This window comes from Danio rerio, chromosome 2 (genome assembly GCF_052040795.2).
Source record: "Danio rerio strain M-AB ecotype USA chromosome 2, GRCz13ab, whole genome shotgun sequence".
NCBI classification, from domain to species: Eukaryota; Metazoa; Chordata; class Actinopteri; order Cypriniformes; family Danionidae; genus Danio; species Danio rerio.
The window spans coordinates 16399281-16419450 of NC_141022.1; the positions used below are offsets into that span (position 1 = coordinate 16399281).

General features: G+C 37.1%; 1 protein-coding gene across 4 annotated transcripts in view; it reads right to left on the reverse strand.

Moving 5' to 3' along the window:
- sgip1b (SH3GL interacting endocytic adaptor 1b) overlaps positions 1-20170 on the reverse strand; it is a 150132-nt gene that overhangs the window by 113078 nt on the left and 16884 nt on the right. For 3 of the 4 annotated variants that reach the window (XM_087240570.1, XM_087240569.1, XM_087240567.1), the window contains exons 2-7: positions 9667-9730; positions 9307-9331; positions 5036-5092; positions 4890-4947; positions 1220-1398; positions 1116-1127 (exon numbers count right to left, since the gene is read on the reverse strand). In XM_087240570.1, the coding sequence (XP_087096696.1) occupies positions 1116-1127; positions 1220-1398; positions 4890-4947; positions 5036-5092; positions 9307-9331; positions 9667-9730 (395 nt within the window). The remainder of the gene's footprint in view (positions 1-1115; positions 1128-1219; positions 1399-4889; positions 4948-5035; positions 5093-9306; positions 9332-9666; positions 9731-20170) is intronic. The other variant, XM_087240568.1, reaches the window with a different exon arrangement.

Here is a 20170-nt window from a genome sequence, read left to right on the forward strand (position 1 = left end):
AGTTTTACTTTCATAAAGTATTAGTAGACATTAACTTGAATTTATAAAACCAGTTAAAAATCTTCTATAATGATAAAGAAAAAAGGTCACATACATCTTGGATGGCCTGAGTAAATTAGCGGAAATGTTTTATTTTGGGATGAGCTACCAGTTTAAAGTTAAATAAAAGCTGAAATGCATTATGAATGCATTTCTGTTGATTGTGGTACCAGCAACAGCATGTTCATTGACATGTATAACTTGAATGTAATGTACTGCAAGTTGCTTAGAATAAAAGCATTTGCAAAATGCATGAATGTATATGTACATAGAGTTAATGATTAAATGATGTAAATTAAATAATTTCCATTTAAAAACTAATGTTCTTTCAGTATTTTTATTTAATTATAGCTCTATTTACACACCACAAATACAGTTCTGATTCATAATGATACTAATAAAATTTACTACTATTTAAATACTCTAAATAACAAAAAAAACTAAAACAAAAATTTTAAATGGTACAAGTGTATAATAGTAAAATACAATGACAACTGGAGAATGTAATAATACACTGCAGTTCAGAAGTTTCAAAAGGTGTCAGTAAGATTTAAAAAAGAGTCTTTTTACTTTGTGACAATGCATTTAATGATAAAAAGTGACTTGGAAACATTTATCATGTTACAAAAGATTTGAAAAGCTCAATAAATGTAACAGATTCCACAATGTATCAACAGTTTTCAGTGATGATAATTATAGTGAGTAATATGTATAAGCACCAATTCAGAATGATTTTTCAGAAATTTTGCTAAATTTATTAAAGATTATGTTATTCTAAAGTAATTTTGTTAAAACAGAAAACTGTTGTCAAACTTTACAATAAGGTTCGTTAACTTACTAACATGAATTGAGATTCAACAATTCTTATACCACAACTAATTATTGTAGTTCATGCGCTGCATGGTTACATTACATCTGTTGAAATTTTACCCCACCAGTACAGCACTTTAGAGAGATTCACCATTTACTGTTATGATTCTGGGAGCTCTGGTAAACTAAACTAAGATAAACCCATGCATGTGAATCATGTTGCACAATTCTAACTGTATCTTTAAAGTGTGAATGCATTTGCTTACCGGACTCTTTCTCTGTGTGTGAAAAGAAAAGAGCAGAGGAAATCATCTCAGTAATTGAGTGTGATTTTTGTGTCTGCAGTGATAGGGAAAACTGTGATACTAACCAAAGGAGAAGGAGATATGGCCAGTGTCCCCACTGAGGCCTTCAGCTCATTCATTGCAGAAACTGTGCAGTTTCCACTATTTGCTGTCAATGGCTTGATCTTGATCTTAAATTTCTTCCCATGCTCCTCTTCTCCTTCTGACTCGCTGGAGGAGAAGAATGTCTTGACTTTTGGAGCTGGTGGGTCTTGTTAAGGTTAATTCAAGAATCCCCTTTATTCTCTTTCTCTACTCTGCTCTTTTGATACAGGGCGTATGCTTTCAGCATATTATGAACTAAATGCCTGTTACCCTATACAGTTAAAGTCAAAATTATTGGCCCTCCTGTGATTTTCTTTTTCAGATATTTCCCAAATTATGTTTAACAGCAGGGTTTTTTTAACAGTATTTCCTAATAATAGTTTTTTTCTTCTTTAGTAAGTCTTATTTGTTTTATTTTGTCTGAAATAAAAGCAAAGTCAGTATTAATAACCCCTATTAATAAATCTTTTTGTTCTGCATGTCTACAGAACAAACCATTTTTATACAATGACTTGCCTAATTACCTTAACATGTCTAGTTAACATAATTAACCTAGTTAAGCATTTAAATTGCATTTTAAGTTGAATACTTGTATGTAAATGTTATGTACTGTCATCATGGCAAAGATAAAGAAAATCAGTTAATTAAAAATAGAAATCAATCATGAAGATTCTGCAGCACGTGTTACACTATAATACAAACACTATCAATGGGGCTGTTTTTATCATCCTTTACAAGTACATACAAAGTAGATTTGTGCTCTCCACAACAGAAAAATATGTCTTCTCTACATGTGGACAAAACAAACCAATTGGCTCCAACTAGGCAGCTCAGAATTAGTTCTCTTTTTGGAAAGAATGTAATATTTAATTTTAATTTGTCCTGCCTTCATTTAAATGAGTAATCTTTAAACAGGTTTTTAATTTTTATTTTATTCTGTCATCTAAGGTCTGCTTATGAAGTTTGTGTGGATTTACTTTTAAAAACTTCAAAAGCTTTTTCTACATTGGTTTTGAGACTGTGTTCTAGTGATTTTTAAGGCTGGAATGCCCTGAGGGCTTGAAAGTAAACACCCACAGCTATAATTGCATAACCCTTCTTGGGTGCGTTTTTGAAAAACATTGTTACCCAACTAAGGTCACACTTTCTGTCGTTACAATTACAGTTTTATGATTTAGTGTTTACCAAATCCATTATTCCAACGAACATTAGCAAACTGCACTGCAATCTTGTTTGTACGCACTTGTACAGTTGCAACTACAACTTAAGAGCTGTAGTTCCCCTTCAAGAGGGGTACTTTAATGCTATGTGGAAACTTCTACTATAGGGATTTCGTCAAAATCCAATCATCTGAAGGAGTACAAAAACAAGCCAATGAAATGCCTATGAGTTGGCAGCGTCAGCATGCACAGCTGGCGTCACTTACAATTAACCTTGTATAAAACACTGCACATGCCAAGCTGAAGCACCCATTTCGCTTTCAGATCCTTTGACAAACCTTCTGAGAGAGTCATATGAGGGTTTCTACGACTGTTACGACAGAGAGAGAGTACAAAAAAGTGGTCTGCTTCTCCCAGTCCAGAGTGTGCAATACGTAGTGGCAGATGGTCTAGCTGGGTTTCTCCCCTGCCTGATGTTCTTTGGGTCCGGTCCTCCAGAGCAGTTCGTATTGTTGCAAATTTCCTAAAGAGCAACAGAGTTGTTCAGTGCGTCTTTTTCAAGGCAACGCTCTGACCGTTAGTTTCTGGATGTGTTGGTTTCCTGTCCTTGGATGATAGGCACGAGCACTGCGTTTCATGTCTGGGGGTCCAGCATGTTGATACGGAGCTCGCAGGCAGTGCATACCATCACTGCAGTGGCATGTTTGTTGCGAGGTTAAGATCACAGCTCACTCTTGCATAAGGGCCAACAACCCCAGTTGTCCCTTGCTCCGCGGTTGGCACTCGGGCAGATTTGAGAGTCACTGTGGGAGTAAATTCAGCTCCCTCAGGCTCGGGGACCTCTAGCTCCTCCACACGCTTCATCCAAGCTTCGAATGAGAGAAGCCCTCTGTCCTCAGATGGTCATCCACTCACTTAATGACACCGAGGATCAGAAGTCCATCGCTGCGTCCATCGGAGGAAGGGCTGTCATTGTCTGATGAAGATTCAAACCCGCTCCCTCCCTCCGGGGCAGCTAGCTCGGCATCAGATCTAGAAGCAGACATGATAACCGTGCGTTCCCGGGCTGCTTTGATCGTGGGCCTGGAGATGGTTTATGCCCAAGCCCACGGATGGACTGACTAGATGGGTGTATTGTGGAGGATGTAAAAAAGGCAAGACCTTCTAAGCCTCCCATCCCCTTCTTCCCGGAAGTGCACAGCAGGCTCATGCAGTCTTGGAGGGCACCTTTCTCTGCCCGATCTGTGTGTACCTCCGCCCTCACCGGCCTTGATGGCGAAGCAGCCAGGGGGTAGCAGGCAATTCCCCAAATTGAGTGTGCCATTGCAGGTCCGCGTGGTGCCTCTTCCTGGTGGGTTTAACCTTGTCTCCTGTTAAAAGCGTGCAGGTTATCTGCCTCTCTCTCGGAGCCAGAGCCTACATAGCCCCGGGCCAGGCTGCTTCCACCCAGCACGCTATGGCCACCTACCAACGCTACCAAACAAAGACGCTGGCCCAGCTGCACGAGAGTGGTCACAACCCAGGCTTGTTACAAGAGTACAGTTTTAACTGGAATTTGTGGATTGTAACTACCTATTGTGGTAATTGATAAACGTTTGCCAACGTAGACCTGAGCCCATGTGGTGATACCACTTATAGGTGAATGACGATTCTGGATGCTGTGCCGCCTGAACGGTTGTTCAGCTCAGACTTGCGGCCTTGTCTTTTACGCACTGAAAATTCTCCAGATACCTTGAATCTTTTAATTATATTATGCACTGTTGAAGATATAATATCCAAATGTCTTTCTTTGAGTAACATTGCTTTAAGACATTTAAATAATTTTCTCACATATTTTTTGGCAAACTGGCGATCCCCTGCCAATGTTTACTCCTAAAGGACTAGACGTTTCTTGAATGCTGCTTTTGTAGCAAATCATAATTACAATTACCTGTTAACATCACCTGTTTCAAATCACATCATTTCCCCAATTTACCTGATTACTAGCCCTAAATTACCCTTATCACTAATTGTTTTGGAATCTGTTACTGGTCTGACTGACATAAAATTATGTATGTTATCATCTACAATGAAATACAAGTCAAAATAAATTTGGAAATCACTACTTTCTTTTTTATTTGTGTTTTCCATTCAGTCCCAACCTTTTCCGATTTGGGGTTGCAATATAATTGTCTACCTGAAATAATGCGCTCCACCGATAATAGTTTTCAAAGTTTATAGCTATAGCTATAATTGCGGTTTAACTTAGCAAAGACGCATTAGTAATGAAATAGTCTGGCTCTTTACCAACTGTATATCAAAAGCTCAAGAAAAAATATGCTTTCTCAGTTCATGACACCTTAAACTTTACAGTGCTTTTTATATTCATGAAGAGCTTCAGCCTACAGACTACATAAAAGGTAATATCTGAAAAAGTATCATAGAGGCACAACAACTAATTAAAGCAACAAAATAGTACAGATTAATTTGTCAGTAAAAATTGAAAGGATATTTCCCCCTTGTTCTCCAGGTTTAACACTGTACCCCTCATCATCCACATCAGGAGAGTTCTGTTATGGTATAAGAAAACTGATGAGGCATTACATCCAAAAGAACTATAAAGACAGTATGAAAATCAGCAGATAGAAATTAACTTACATATCGATCCCAGTCAATCTCACCATAGAAGCCATTAGGAGCCCCATTAGTTTTTTTCTGGGAATAAAACATGCGAGATAAAGCACTGTTACCGTGATCACACAATAAAATTAGAGATGCACAATATATTGGCGGTCATATCGTTGTGGGACGATAAATGCTATTTTTAAATGTTATCGTTCCGATGTCAAAATTAGGCTGACATCTTTAAGCCAATGGGTTACATAATTGTAAAGATCTGCCTGCCTCATGTATGCATGGGCGAAACTCGTGCATACTTGTCCAGTGCATAATAAGAGCTTTTCTTAAATTGTTTCATTCAAAAACGTCAAAAAAGTTTTGTTTGGTTTAAATCGCCTCAGGAAAAACATTACATGTGTAAACATAATAGCGGCGATGCACAAGTGCTAAACAACTTGAGTTGTTTGTAATCTAATATGATTATTTGTTCTGTAAAACTTTAGAATAACTATCCGTTACAACTAATTAATAGATCATTAATAAACTGTTAATTAAGGAGTTATAAATGACTTGTTAAATAATATTGTTAATTATTTATAAATATCAGTTTTTAACTAGTTAATGGTCCATTAATGAACTATTAGTTAATGAGTTATAAATTACTTGTTAAATTAAATTTGTTAAGTATTTATAACTGTGCTTTATAGATAGGCAAAAGACAACTTGCAATCTGTTAGTTAACAAGTTATAATGACATGTTAACTGTATTTTAATGATTTATAACTATACCTAATAAATTAGTAATAGATCATAAACAAGATGTTGGTAAAATACCCACTAAAGACATGTTAAGTATCAGTTAAAAGTTTATATATGTTATTGGGACAATATTCTAAAGTTGCAACTATTATTCATTTATTAACTGTTAGTAAATGAGGAATAGTTGCAACTTTAGAATAACTCCCAATAACATACTTAAGCTAATGACTGACACTTAACTAATTTATTAACTCACACTCAACAGATCACTTGTTTAGAGTGTGTTAACTATCTACTAATACCAGTGAAACTGTAGAACAGCAAATGGATGGAACAAGTTCAAGCCACAGAAATTTGAAGGTGATATTAAAAATATAAAATGTTTGTACCTTAACCTTGTTCCACTCGTAGGCTTATTTGTGTGCTGTATTTTACCAAAGAAACTCCACAGATGCAATGTTGAACATTGTGTTTAATGTATAGAAACACACATACACATGGCAGAACAACAGTATACAACAGAATACAAACCCATGAAGTTTGAGCACTTTTTGTGCTAAACATGAAAACAAAATAAATAAATAAATATTTTATTAGAAAAGGTCTACAAAGTTTTGATGGTGTTAGTAGATGGTTAAAAAACTATGAACAACTGATCTGTAAAGTGTGAGTTAATATATTAAGTGTTAGTTATTAGCTTATGTATGTTATTGGGACGTTTTTCTAAAGTTGCAACTATTTCTCAATTACTAACAGTTATTAAATGAAGAATAGCTACAACTAGAATAACGTCCCAATAACATATATAAACTATTAACTGAAACTTAACACATCTTTAGTAAGTAATTTACTAACAGCTTGTTCATGATCTAATACTAATCTATTAGGGATAGTTATAAATCATTAAAATACAGTTAACAAGTCATTTATAACTCGTTAACAACAGTTTGTAAGTTGTCTTTTGGCTATCTATAAGGTACAGTTATAAAAATTTAACAAACCATTAACTTTTATTTAACAAGTCATTTATAACTCATTAACTAACAGTTTATTAATGGAGTATTAACTAGTTATAACTGATAGTTATTCTAAAGTGTTACCATTTATATTTATCAGCTATAGTATATCGGCAATCAGCCTCAAAAAATTTCAAGTTATCGGTTATCGATATCTGCCAAAAAATCAATATCAGTGCATATCTAGATAAAATAAAACCCTATGAAGGTAATTCAGTAGCAAACCTTGAGAGCTTGCAAATCTAAATGTGAGAACTTGTGATAATAATATGTGTATGTGTAGGCTACACTCACAGCTCTGACGTGAAAAGCTAAATCTCTCTATATCTCACACAGACAATAATCAAAATAAGTGTGTTTTGAATTCGAAGTTGCAGATTAATAGTTACATATTTGTAAAATGTCATTCACAAATACAAAATGACAGACACAAATGTTTTCTTTTGTATGAATATTTTATTATTTTTACTTTGTTTTTTAACTATTTTATAAAGATTTTTGTTGAATATCCTCATTGTACTGAAATGTATATACCAAGAGCAGTAAGGATTATATAACTACCTTAAAGTATATAATTATCCTTCCTTCCTCTATTTAATTAAAATAAATACATAAAAAGCAACAAACAACAGTATTATAAATAATCAATTAGCAACTTGAGACCGACCTTCAATTAATGTGACAAGGTAACATTTATGACTCTATTACGAAAAAGTTCCTACATGGGTCACTGAGTATCTTTTTTTATCAATACTCACAGTGGGACGCTAATAATTAACATACAGATATTTTCATATAAAAATTGATATTTAGCAATATCAAATCAATAGCTAAAAATATATATTTCTAGTGCACAACAAGTAATGGGGTTATGAACAATTATTGTACCAGAAAAGCTTAGTTTAACTATTTGATTAAAAAGAGAAGGACAATTATATAGTATAACTCTGTTATATACAGTGCATCCGGAAAGCATTCATAGCGCTTCACGTTTTCAACATTTTTTTATGTTACAGCCTTTTTCCAAAATGGAATAAACTCATTTATTTCCTTAAAATTCTGCACACAACACCCCATAATAACAATGTAAAAAAAGATTCTTTGAAATTGTTGCAAATTTATAAAAAATAAAAAACCTGAAAAATCACATTTACATAAGTATTGACAGCTCTTGATGTGAAGCTCTAAATTGAGATCAGGTACATTCTACTGATCATTCTTGAGATGTTTCAGCAGATTAATTGGAGTTTACCCGTGGTAAATTCAGTTGATTAGACATGATTTGAAAAGGCATACACTTGTCTAAATAAGGTCCCAGGGTTGAAAGTGCATGTCAAAGCACAAGCCAAGCATGCAGACAAAGGAACTGTCTATAGACCTCTGAGACAGGATTGTCTAGAGGCACAAGGCTGGGAAAGGTTACAGAAAAATTTCTGCTGCTCTGAAAGTACCAATGAGCACAGTGACCTTCATCATCCGAAAGTGGAAGATGTTTGCAACCACCAGCACTTCCTAGAGCTGGCCGGCTATCTAATTGATCAGGGGAGAAGGGATTAAGTCAAAGAGGTGATCAATGATCCATTGGTCACTCTGTCTGAGCTCCAGCTTTCTTCTGTGGAGAGAGGAGAACCTTACAGAAGGGTAACCATCTGTGCAGCAATCCACCAATCAGGCCTGTATGGCCAGACGGAAGCCACTTCCCTGTATGGAATTTGCCAAAAAGGCATCTGAAAGATTCTCAGACCATAAAAAACTAAATTCTCTGGTCTTATGAGACTAAAATTGATATCTTTGGGGTAAATGCCAGTTGTTATGTTAGGAGAAAATCAGGCACCACTCATCACCAGACTAATACCATCCATACAGTGAAGCATGGTGGTGGCAGCATCATGGTGTGAGGATGTTTTTCAGTTGCAGGAACTGGAAGACTAGGATAGAGGGAAAGATATATGAAAACCTGCTTCAGAGTGCTCTTGACCTTCCAGCAGGACAATGACCCAAAGCACATTGCCAAAATATCAATGGAGTGGCTTCACAATAACTCTGTAAATGTCCAGCTAGAGCCCAGACCTAAATCCTACTTAATATCTCTGGAGAGATCTGAAAATGGCTGTAAACCGTCACTTCCCATCCAACCTGATAGAGCTTGCAGCTGTTCACAACAGACGTAGAACGATATTCGCGTGTAAATAGACATGTGAACATTTGAGTTTACTCGCTTCATTCGTGGGTCAAATCCCGCTTCATTCATGCGTCAAAACCTGCTTGATTCGTGTGTCAAATTCACTTCACATCAGACGTAGATGATGGGCAGGGCTTCTGTCTGCCCAGTTACTCTAGCTTCGTTGCTAAATGGCTAACATGGATTTTATTAAGAAAATAACTGTGCTTATGTGATTTATGAAGGCTGAAAAACAGCGTTGATAAAATTTGCAATGTCTGAATCAGCCATGTCTGAATCCACTAGATACTTTCAGAGGTGCACCCAGCTACTTAAATAAGTCAATTCACTGTCTTGTTTCATGTTGTACTTACTGATTTTTCCTTGTCTGGTGATCCACTGAAAAAAACAAAATAAATTGTTCTGATTATCAGATATGTGACTTAATAGGTATAAGTACAGTATATACAAATAATCTAGGTATATATAATTTACTTAAAATTAGCTAATATATAGTGCATATATTTGTATAATATGATTTTATGGCCCAAATAGCTTTATATGACACACCAGTACCCCATTTACTGACCATCTCATATATAATAAACACAAAAAAGTTATATACACTGGCTGAAAATAATAGTATTTTTTCAGTTGAATGAATCTGATATGCAACTTCCAAAAGTCAGGTGTATTTTTTTACCATATTCATATCACATATTGTTCCTACTCACGTGGAGTCACTGTCCTTTTCTTTTTTTCGTATCCCGAAGGCCTTTCGGGTACGCTTTTTCAGTCCTGTTAAAAACATGCTTATGGTCAGAAACCATGAATGAAAAATCAATTAATCAATCAACCAATCAATCAATAAACCAATCAACCAACCAACTAACCTATCTATCCATCCGTACATCCATCCATACATCCATCAATGGCCTTTAGCAGACCAGCCTTGTATAGTGATGCGTTTTTGTCACTTTTATCACAAGTGGACAAAAGACACACATTAATGTCCACACCTGGTGGTTTAATGTGTTTCTTTTGTCCACTTATAAGGGAGGATATAGGTATTGACTCCCCGACTGTTAATGCTGTGAAAGCTAGTACAATTTTCAATTAAACGCACCTTAAGAATAGGTAACTTTATGCATTGACTAATAAAATTAAAGATAACTGATCTATTTTATGGTATCCTGGTCATTTATTTTTCCCAGTGTCTGTGTGGGTTTCTTCAAGATGCTCTGGTTTTCCCCAGTCAAACACATACGCTATAGGTGATTTGGACAAACTAAATTGGCTGTAGTGTATCTGTGTGAATGAGAGAGTGTATGGGTGTTTCTCATTTCACTCTCAGTGCTGGGTTGTGGTCTGAAAGTCATCTGCTGCATAAAAACATGTGCCAGAGTAATTGACAGTTCATTTCGCTGTGACGACCACTCATTAGCAGGGCCAAAGCTGAAGGAAAGCAAGTGATTTATTTCTGATCAACTCCTAGTCCTTCACTAGGCTTGGGTGGTATCCAAATTTTGATACCGTCAAACCTCCTCCCTATTTTACCACAGTATCCGCTATTACCGTGCATAATAAATATGTATATGACGTAATAAATAATGACATATGGCTCAGACAGCGTCACCAAACTGTTGGCTTGTGCCTAAACTATTCAGAAACTGAATACCGTATTTGTGACCTTAGGTTCGCGGTCACCTGTTTGTCTTGTTCGTATTAGAGATCTGCGCAAGACGCTCTCTCTCATTCACACACATGCACACGCACACGCACACACACACACACACACACACACACACAGAGAGAGAGAGAGAGAGGGAGAAAGAGAGAGCACCAAGCGATGCACCAAGCTACACTCTCTCTCATTGTCATTAACACACACACACACACACACACACACACACACACACACACACACACAGCATCCACGCGGATGTACGCGTGCTCGCTCGCTTAGGAGCGATATTGCTAGACAGATATTACACAGAGTTCCCGACCGCTCGCGCGATTTATTCGGAAATTTATTCCCACACCGCAAGAAAACCTGTCGGGTCCCACTGTACAGCAGCCGGAATGCAGACCTCTAGTTCATATTTACCATGTCTACCTTCTCATTTGGTCGAAACCGGAAATACTGCCAAACTTCAGGTCACTTGGTGCACGACTCGCCACCTCACCTCTTCCTCTCTCTCTCTTCTCTACACTATCCCTTGATGACAATCATATGCATTTGTAGGCATTAAATAAATAATATTTAGCATTTAATACTTGTGTCCTATTTAAGTGCAAGCCTAGCCTTCACACTTTTTTGTTCTGTTCTGTGCTTTTAACATGTATATACGGTGCTGTTTTAGGTGTCTTTAAATAAAATAAGTAACACACACAATATATATATATATATATATATATATATATATATATATATATATATATATATATATATATATATATATTAGGGCTGTAACGATACACGATATAAAATCGAAATCGCGACACTCAGATCTACGATCCTGTGTCGCGGTGTGATAAGGGAGAATCGCAACACACCCTGTGATACCTTTCCAATAACGTCACGCGTGCCTGCAAAAGTTAAGCTAATTAACACTTTTTTTCGTTGGACATTACAAGCACTGCTCCGTTTAAGCCCTCCAATATTTAGCCGGGAGAGCTCGCACGGAGCTCTTAGTAAGGGACCGTCTGATTGTGTCAGGAATATTAAAAACAAAACCAACTTAACCCCACTTGACAACAGACAACGCCAGAAACATTGCCAATGCTGTCAAAGCGGCCGGATTTTCAGCGCATATACGATGATTTGCTCACACTGTTAATGTGGCTGCGCAGAGAGGGATGGGCGTTCACCAGATGTCAGGTAACAGCGCAAACTTTTCTGTAATCGTGCTGTGCGATTTCTGTTTGAACCTTAGAGAGTGCTGACTGACCAGCCGAATTGCCGTGAGATTGTGTTTCACGACGAAGCTTTCAGTTAAGATGAACACAGTTTCTGTAGTTATACTTTATTTAGAGATAAAGGTATATGGCTCTCAATCTTGAGATGCATAATCACTCAATCTTGCTGGAGTTTATAGCCGTTTCGCTTTACTTCAGGACGCATTAACGCCGCTCTGAAGGTCTAATCGCTGTTTTAGGTTATCCAGAGCTGTATGAATATACAAATCTTGAATATCACAATAGTATTAAATATTACTATTGTAACAACACAGACAGCAACACTTTTGCACAATCGATATCCAGCTGATTCAGTCGTTTATAAGAGGACCGAGCCTCTTCTTTTTTCCTTGTCAACAAAGGCAGTGAGGTGCGCCTCGTTTTCGCCCCTTGTTTAACTGCAAGGCATACTTATTTTGCGGGACCATAACGTGTAACCCGTGCCTACTGACACATTTGCCAAAGAAGCAAAATGGAAGAAGAATATTGCTGTTTGAAACAGACCTGTTGATGCTTAACCAGCGCTTATGTTGACCTGGATCTGCGTAATAAACGCAACAAATAGGCTTTACTTTTTATTTTACAGCTTATAAAGCATGTACGCAGATTAATGCAATATCATATTTAAACAACAAAACTGTTTACAAAAAGTCTACATATGAGCGCATTGTTGCTGTCTTTTCATCACGCAGCGCGCGCACTTGAACCGCGAGGGAGAGAGAGGAAACCATAGACTATATCAGGACATAATCTTTAAAATAATGATTTCTATTAAAATGTAAAAGGTTTTGTGATTATAATAATAACAGTGGGGCATTAAATAAATGCATATTTTCCGTGAAGCGAGCAATTTGAGGAAGTCTGCGATTTTTATTTGACGGAAGAAAAAAACATAGGCTATGATTGGAAAAAAAGCCTATGCCGGTTATTAAAAAGAATCAGTCAGTATTTTCGTTTTGTAATATAAATTAATTATTTAAGTGAAAATAATTTAGGGCAGTCCTATTTATTTTATTCATTTTATTTAGATTATTCTGCTCTTCTGTGCTAAATACTGCAGGTGCGTGGAAATGCTCTGTTGTTCTGTTCCGCTATTAATATTCTAACATATAAAAATAAATCAGTATTTTAAAATGCAATATTTAATGTGTCAGACACAAAATAGACACGTCAATTTGTTTAATATAAAATTAATAGTAATCTGACCAGTTAACCGTTAATAACCGATTAATGAGCGGCGGTTGTCGGTTAGCAAAATTAACGAAATGAGCATCCCTAGTAGCTTTTTAATTTACTTTTTTTTTATGTAAGAGAACTTGATTGAAAAATAATTTTCAACATGCTTGAACCATCTACACAATGGAGTTTAGTTCTGTTTGGTTTTTCAACAGTATTTTGTTACAAAAAACAGAAGTGATAGCTTTGGCTATTTATTTATTTTATATATGCCTATTTATGTTGTTAATAATTTGCATAGTTAATATTGTTCTTTGATGTTTAGTTTATAAAGATTTTTCAAATGTTATTTAATAAAAAATAGTTTTAAAAATCTTTTTTTTCCCACCCCACACAAAAAAAATAAAATAAAAAATCGTGATATGAACCGAATCGTGGGTTTGGTGTATCGTTACAGCCCTAATATATATATATATATATATATATATATATATATATATATATATATATATATATATATATATATATATATATTAGTGCTGTCAATCGATTTAAAAAAATTTACTAATTAATCGCACCTTTTTAAAAAAATTTATCGCGATTAATCACATTTAAAATACTGAAACTTGTAATTTTGGCTATTTAAATGTAAAATGAATGTAAACGCAAGACAAAAAATATTTAAATTCAGAATATTATTGTTTAATAGAATTTTTGTTTAACTTGTAACACAGATTTCTTCATGTAAACAACATACCCACAATAAACCATCAAGATCCTGGCTTAACAGCCATATTTATTACAGAAATTAAAACACAGGCATGTTAATGACATTTAAATTTCAAAACAATCAATGCCAATAAAGAAAACATTGATTTCCATGTTGGATTCTAAGTGGACTGCAAAAAAATGCCAAAATACAGGAATTGCAGATATGGAAAATGAAAAATTATAATAATAAACTATAGAATACAAACTGTTGCACTCATTGTAAAGTTTTATTGCTGTGAGTTGAGAACATTAATTATAGAGTAGAAACATTTTTGCTTAATCCTCCTTTACATTCATCCAGTTGCTAGGAGTATCCCGCAAGTGCACAGAGACTCCCAAATGCCCGCAAATGAATGATAATTTCTTGCAAACCGGTCGTTAAATACATTGCACACCCCTCTCGCCCCTACTCAGATACGTCGCTCACTCCACCCCTGACACCCCTCAACAGGCCTGACACAGACACACACACAGACAGACACACACAACGCGCTGCAGACGTTTTGGCCCCAATGCTGTTCGCCATGCTGTATCAACTTACAACAGATGTCGAAAGTTAAAAATGGGACACCCGAAATTGCATGAAACTCTGGATAACCTGTGATGCAACTAATTGTTTTATACTGGAACTTGCCTTCAAAAAGTGCTTCCTTGGTCTTATCCACATTTATTGCATGCTGAACACACGTCGACCACAACAGGAAGTAAAAAAACCTGAACTGCGTTAATTGCATTAATTATATATATATATATATATATATATATATATATATATATATATATATATATATATATATATATATATATATATATATATTCAACTCTATCTGAGTTGAGAACTGAAACAAATGCTGAATTCAGTGGCCAAGAGAGTGACAACTCTCATAAATATTTGTAGTTATGACCAAAGCAAGGCCATGCAGTTATTTAGTTATTTAGGGAAACATTCAAACACATTTATTAACACACACAATACAAAAATTTTGCCTACCCAATTCACCTACTTCACATCTTTGGACTTGTGCAGAAAACCAGAGCAACCGAAGGAAACCCACACAAACACGGGGAAATAATGCAAACTCCACACAGAAACGCCAACTGACCCAGCTGAGGCTCAAACTAGCTACCTTCTTGCTGTGAGGTGAACGTGCAACCCACTGTGCCACCGTGTCACACAATAAAATGCTTATCTTTTAATACTATCTCAACCTGCCTGTTTGCTTTTAGACAAAAGCAATCGCCCCAAGAGACTGGCATAACTGATGATACTATATAGACAAAGCATGAACATTTACAGCCTAAAGATCTTGGCATGAAGGCATACGGGAGCACTTGGGGCTCTCTTTACAACTGTTATAGCCTTTAGCTGTGTGTTTACCCATCATGATTCTAGTCTTCAAGAACTCTAGGGAAAAGCTGACATTTCCTCTTCTGCTTAGCTTAAAGTAAAGCAAGTAATTAAGTTAAGTTTTAGTCGTTTAGATTACAGAATATAGCCTACATTTTCTCTCGTTATCGCAGATAATTGGATTGGATTAGCCTATTTCACAGTGTGTAAACATTAGAAATAATAATTAGGCTGAGATACAGATTCCCTCTTCATTTAGAAATAAAAAATTAAAGCTTTCCTTTTCAACCATGAAAACCATTTTCTTTGCAGTCTATTTGCTTTTTAGATTTATTTTAGGCCTGTATTCAGCCGACACCGCACGCACAGCTGTGATATCGAGAAGAGAGACGCACGATTTCCAAGAGATTATCACTCGTTTGCGAGCATCTGGGAGTCTTAATGCGTTTGCGGGAGACTTCGTCTGAATATCACATTTAACAACTATAAGGAGACACGATCCCGTGGTACGTCCTTGATAAACCTTCTGATGTGCACTGCTCACTGCAGCTCAGACAGGCACATGATAGTGTTTGTGTCTGTGTGACTGTGTGTGTGTGTGTGTGTGTGTGGCGGCACATGATGTGTGTTTTCAGCGGACAGAGAGCTGTTCAGAAATGCTAGGTAAAACACAGTATGTATGTGGATCATTTTTGTTCTAAAATGCCATTTTAATACTAAAGATGTATTAATGTAAACAGTAGGGGTGTCAAAATTAATTGTTTATTCAGTGCACCGCGATGCAGACGCGGACAATTCAGTATTGGTTCAGTAATAATCATAACCGGTTATTGTGTACTGTCGTCATTCATCTCATATTGCGCTATGGCGAGGGAGGCGAGCGTGAGTATTTACAACACTCCAACTACTTAAAACTCAGAAACTGTGCACAATTTCACTGCGTGTGTTTGCTGGATCAGTCTTTCACTGACACTTAAAGCAGAAGCCCCTATTTCCCTGGATTGAGAGAATGAAAGTACTCCATTTCTCTCTTTCTCTCTCTCTCACACACACTGTGGCCCATTTGACTTTTCCTCTCCTCTCGGCTGTTTTACAGCGATACTTCTAGATACAGACATGAGGGGGTGCCTGCAGAGTTTTCTCATCTTGGAAGAGCCAATCGCAGCCTTTTTTTTTTGAGGGTTTGACCAATCAAAGGGGTGTAAGAGAACTAGACAAGGATCCGAAAGCGAATGGGATATTTATATTTGTTTATATTAATTGCTATAAATGCTCGTGTTGTTTAAAGGTACAGTTTATATATCTGACTGTTTGTATATAATGACAAAAATGTATTACAAATAGTAAATAAATAAAAATATATTCATACATTTTAATACAAGAATTGCAGCTGTGAAGAAAATATAAAACTGTGTATGGAAAGCACTGTTAATGCAACGTGATGCACCGAGATATTGAATTGAACCGAATCAATGGCATGATAGTCGTAACCGAACCGAACCAAGAGACCAGTGTAGGTTCACAGCTCTAGTAAACAGGGCCTAAGTGTGTATTTTTCACGAGCGGGTTTGCGATGGGGGCTGGAAGGAGGAGGATCGGCGATGCCGGCTTAGCATCGTGTTGTTTATAGGCCATCGGCCCAACCCTAATGGCCATTACAGGGTTCTTGCACCATTTAAAAATAAAATTTAATGCTTTTTAAGACCTTTTTAAGACCTCAACAAATAGAATTTAAGACCCAAAAACTTTATAATTTCTTTGTAATAGGCTACTCATTTTAATGTTCTCGTTAGATTTAAATAAATTGTGACTCGTCACAGAATGGATAACCTTCAGTACCTGCCTATTGGGTGTCTGGTGGTAAAATGAAACTGTTATAGCTGACTGTGAGGGGGCGTCTGAACTAGAGCTGTTATCAGGCTATAAAAGGTAGGCCCGATAGAGCCCGAACCCGACAAGTACATAGCCCGAACCCGACAAGTACATATTGATTGACAGCTTTTTAAAAGCCCAAACCCGTTTATAGACTATATTATGATTTTATTAATATTTAGTTATTATTTGAAATTCTTTACTCATCAAGATTAGGCTATGTGTTTTTGTGGGGGAACATTATTGAATCCACTTTAAATGGCTTTAGTGCAGTCCTGCGCTCACTGAGCAGCCCTTTCACTGCTGCTGCTACTGGCCGGGATGCACTACTGATCTGGCTAATTTAGCATGTTTTGGGTAGGATTGTTTGTTCATCTTCTTCCAGTCAAAAGCATTCATTTCATTTTCCATGACAGCAGTTTCAATGTAGCGAGTGACCTCGTCATTTTCCCTTTCAGCTCGCTGGACACTGCTCCTTAGTGCTTTACCGTAATTCGCAGTGTATGAGCGGCCGCCGAAATACCTTAGCGGCTAGAATGATTGTTTGAATTAAACAGGCAGCTGGCCTGACCGCTGACAAAATTCGCTCTTTTTGACATCTCTGTCATCATTTGTTTCACCTTTGCAGGGATGGATTTCAATGTTGTAACAAACAATTTGATTACTTCCTCGCATAAATCGAAATGCATCACATGACATTCATTTACTGCACAAGCCCAAGCCCGGCACAACCCCGTCTAAAATGATAGTAATAAAGTCCGAACCAAACAAAGATTTTCAACTCTAGTCTGAACTAGTAACATTGTTAGGTCGAACTGCAAACAATGCAGGGATAAAACCTGGACTCAGGGCCGACGCGTCCATAGAGGCGACCTAGGCGGCCGCCTAGGGCAGCAGTATAGAGTGGGCGGCGTCCGCGACACCTCCTATACCACCCTCAGTTATGTCCGTGACACCTCCCTCACCACCCGCATCCTCAGTTATGTCCGCGACAAATCCCTCACCACCCGCGCCCTTAGATATATTTGCGCATAGGTGAAAGAATAGAAAGGGCGGCGTCAGCGACACCTCCATCAGCACCCGCGTGTCCTCAGTTGTCCCCATGTGTCCCCACGTGTCCTTAGTGTCCGCGCATAGGGCGGCAGAGGTCTGCGACACCCGTGCGTCCTCAGTAATATCCGCGCATAGGGCGGCAGAATAGAGAGTGCAGCGTCTGCGACACCTCCCTCCCTACCTCAGCACCTGCGCATCCTCAGTCATATCCGCGCATAGGGCGGCAGAATAGAGGTCCGCGACACCTCACTTCATATTAATAACCGGTCACTTTTGTTTTCACATTGGGTGGCGTGATTGTCCTCTGCCTAGAGCGGCAGTTCAACTTGCTCTGGCCTTGCCTGGACCTGCTATGACAAAGTTAACTGCTGCAACGTCCCGGTGCTGCTTTCCTCCTTTCATGTGCAACTCGACGACTTTGAGCCCCATGGTCCCTAACGAAAAGGTCTTTTTGCAGAATTTACACATTGGCTCTTTGCCACGTCGTGAAATTTACACTTTCTCATCTTTGCATTTTGAACCTCACATCAACAACCGCGTAATGAAAGCACGCAGGTGCAGACCGGCGTCAGCATCTGTACTCTGTACCTGACCTCCTGTAATAAGCTAATAAATCATGGAGACTGTCATTTCTCTCCTGTTTTACACAGAATAAATTAATCAACTATTAGATGTTTTACGGTGGACCACTGTGCTTCCCTATTATTATTAAGCACACAGGCTGAATATTTAATACCTACAGCCACTAAACGGTAAAATTTAAGACAATTTAAGACCTTAATTTCCCGGATTTTAATTTAAGACATTTTAAGGACCTGTGGGAACCCGTCATTATAAAAGTATAATGAACAATAGGTTTATATATTAAAGGAAATAAATGCTAGCAATCAGTCAAATGTGCAAAATCAGTGTACGCAGTTACATAAATTAATACTATAGGTGAGTGTAGGGTCCAGCCAGTTGGTCCAATGACGGTATCCAATGGTGGATGAAGGTTCACTGCATATTCGGTCTTTCCAGTGCACAATGTTGATTTATATTAAACTTAACTCATATCTGACTCCAATTTTAGTATGAGATGGTTTAGAATATTAATATGTTTATCCTCGTTTTATCTGACTCCAATTATAAAACATTGAGAAGGTTATTTTGTTTCCTTTCACATTATTTTAGATTATGATTGAATATTCTCTTCGGTTCATCATTTTATGTTATTCTCGTTCATTGGGATCTCTATAACATCCTGAATCTTGTACCGGCCGAGTATACAATTTCTTAAGCACAAGCATGTCAGTCTTGGTCACTAAACAGGGGCGATTGACCGCTATCCTAAAAAGGCAGAACCCTACTTACTCAGATTAGGATATTTTTTATGCGGTCCCCATAGGTCTGCTACCTCCTAAATCAGACAGAGCTATTTAGTCATATAACGATCATTACTATAGAATTAAGCAGACCAGTCGTACTTAAACTAGTAGTAACTTTAAATAATCACTATACTATCTAAATAGTATTAAAAGTTTATCGGGTGAAGGACTATCCCCTTAGATATCCTTTTACAGCCTAAGTATACATGAATAAATGCCAATTTGTTAGTCGGAGCTCTAGAGACATCGTGTAACGTGCCGCAATGCTCCGTCTACCGTGTTCTAGTCCGCTACTAACCTGAACAGGGGCTTGTGGTGCTATGAAATTACCACAATCTACTAAAGATAATAACACGACCTCTGTTTGAATCATTCAAAACATAACAATTTATTAGTCAGGTAAATGTATTATGCCAATTCAATCAGTCAATTCATAAATGATCAATACAAAACATCAAATTATCAAAGATAAATCCAAGATGAAAAAGATGCATTCCTGACTTTGTAATATACATAACATGGGGCAGACCCCATGTTATGGGCTGATCTGGTTAGGCAGAATAGAGTCCTTCTTAGGCCTTACCTTAAATAATCCAAGAATTCCCTCAAGGAAGGGGGTGTGAATGTATAACAAAAGGCATTCACACTTAGTGTCACACCCCTCACAGTGGATCAAAAGATGCCTGAAGTTAT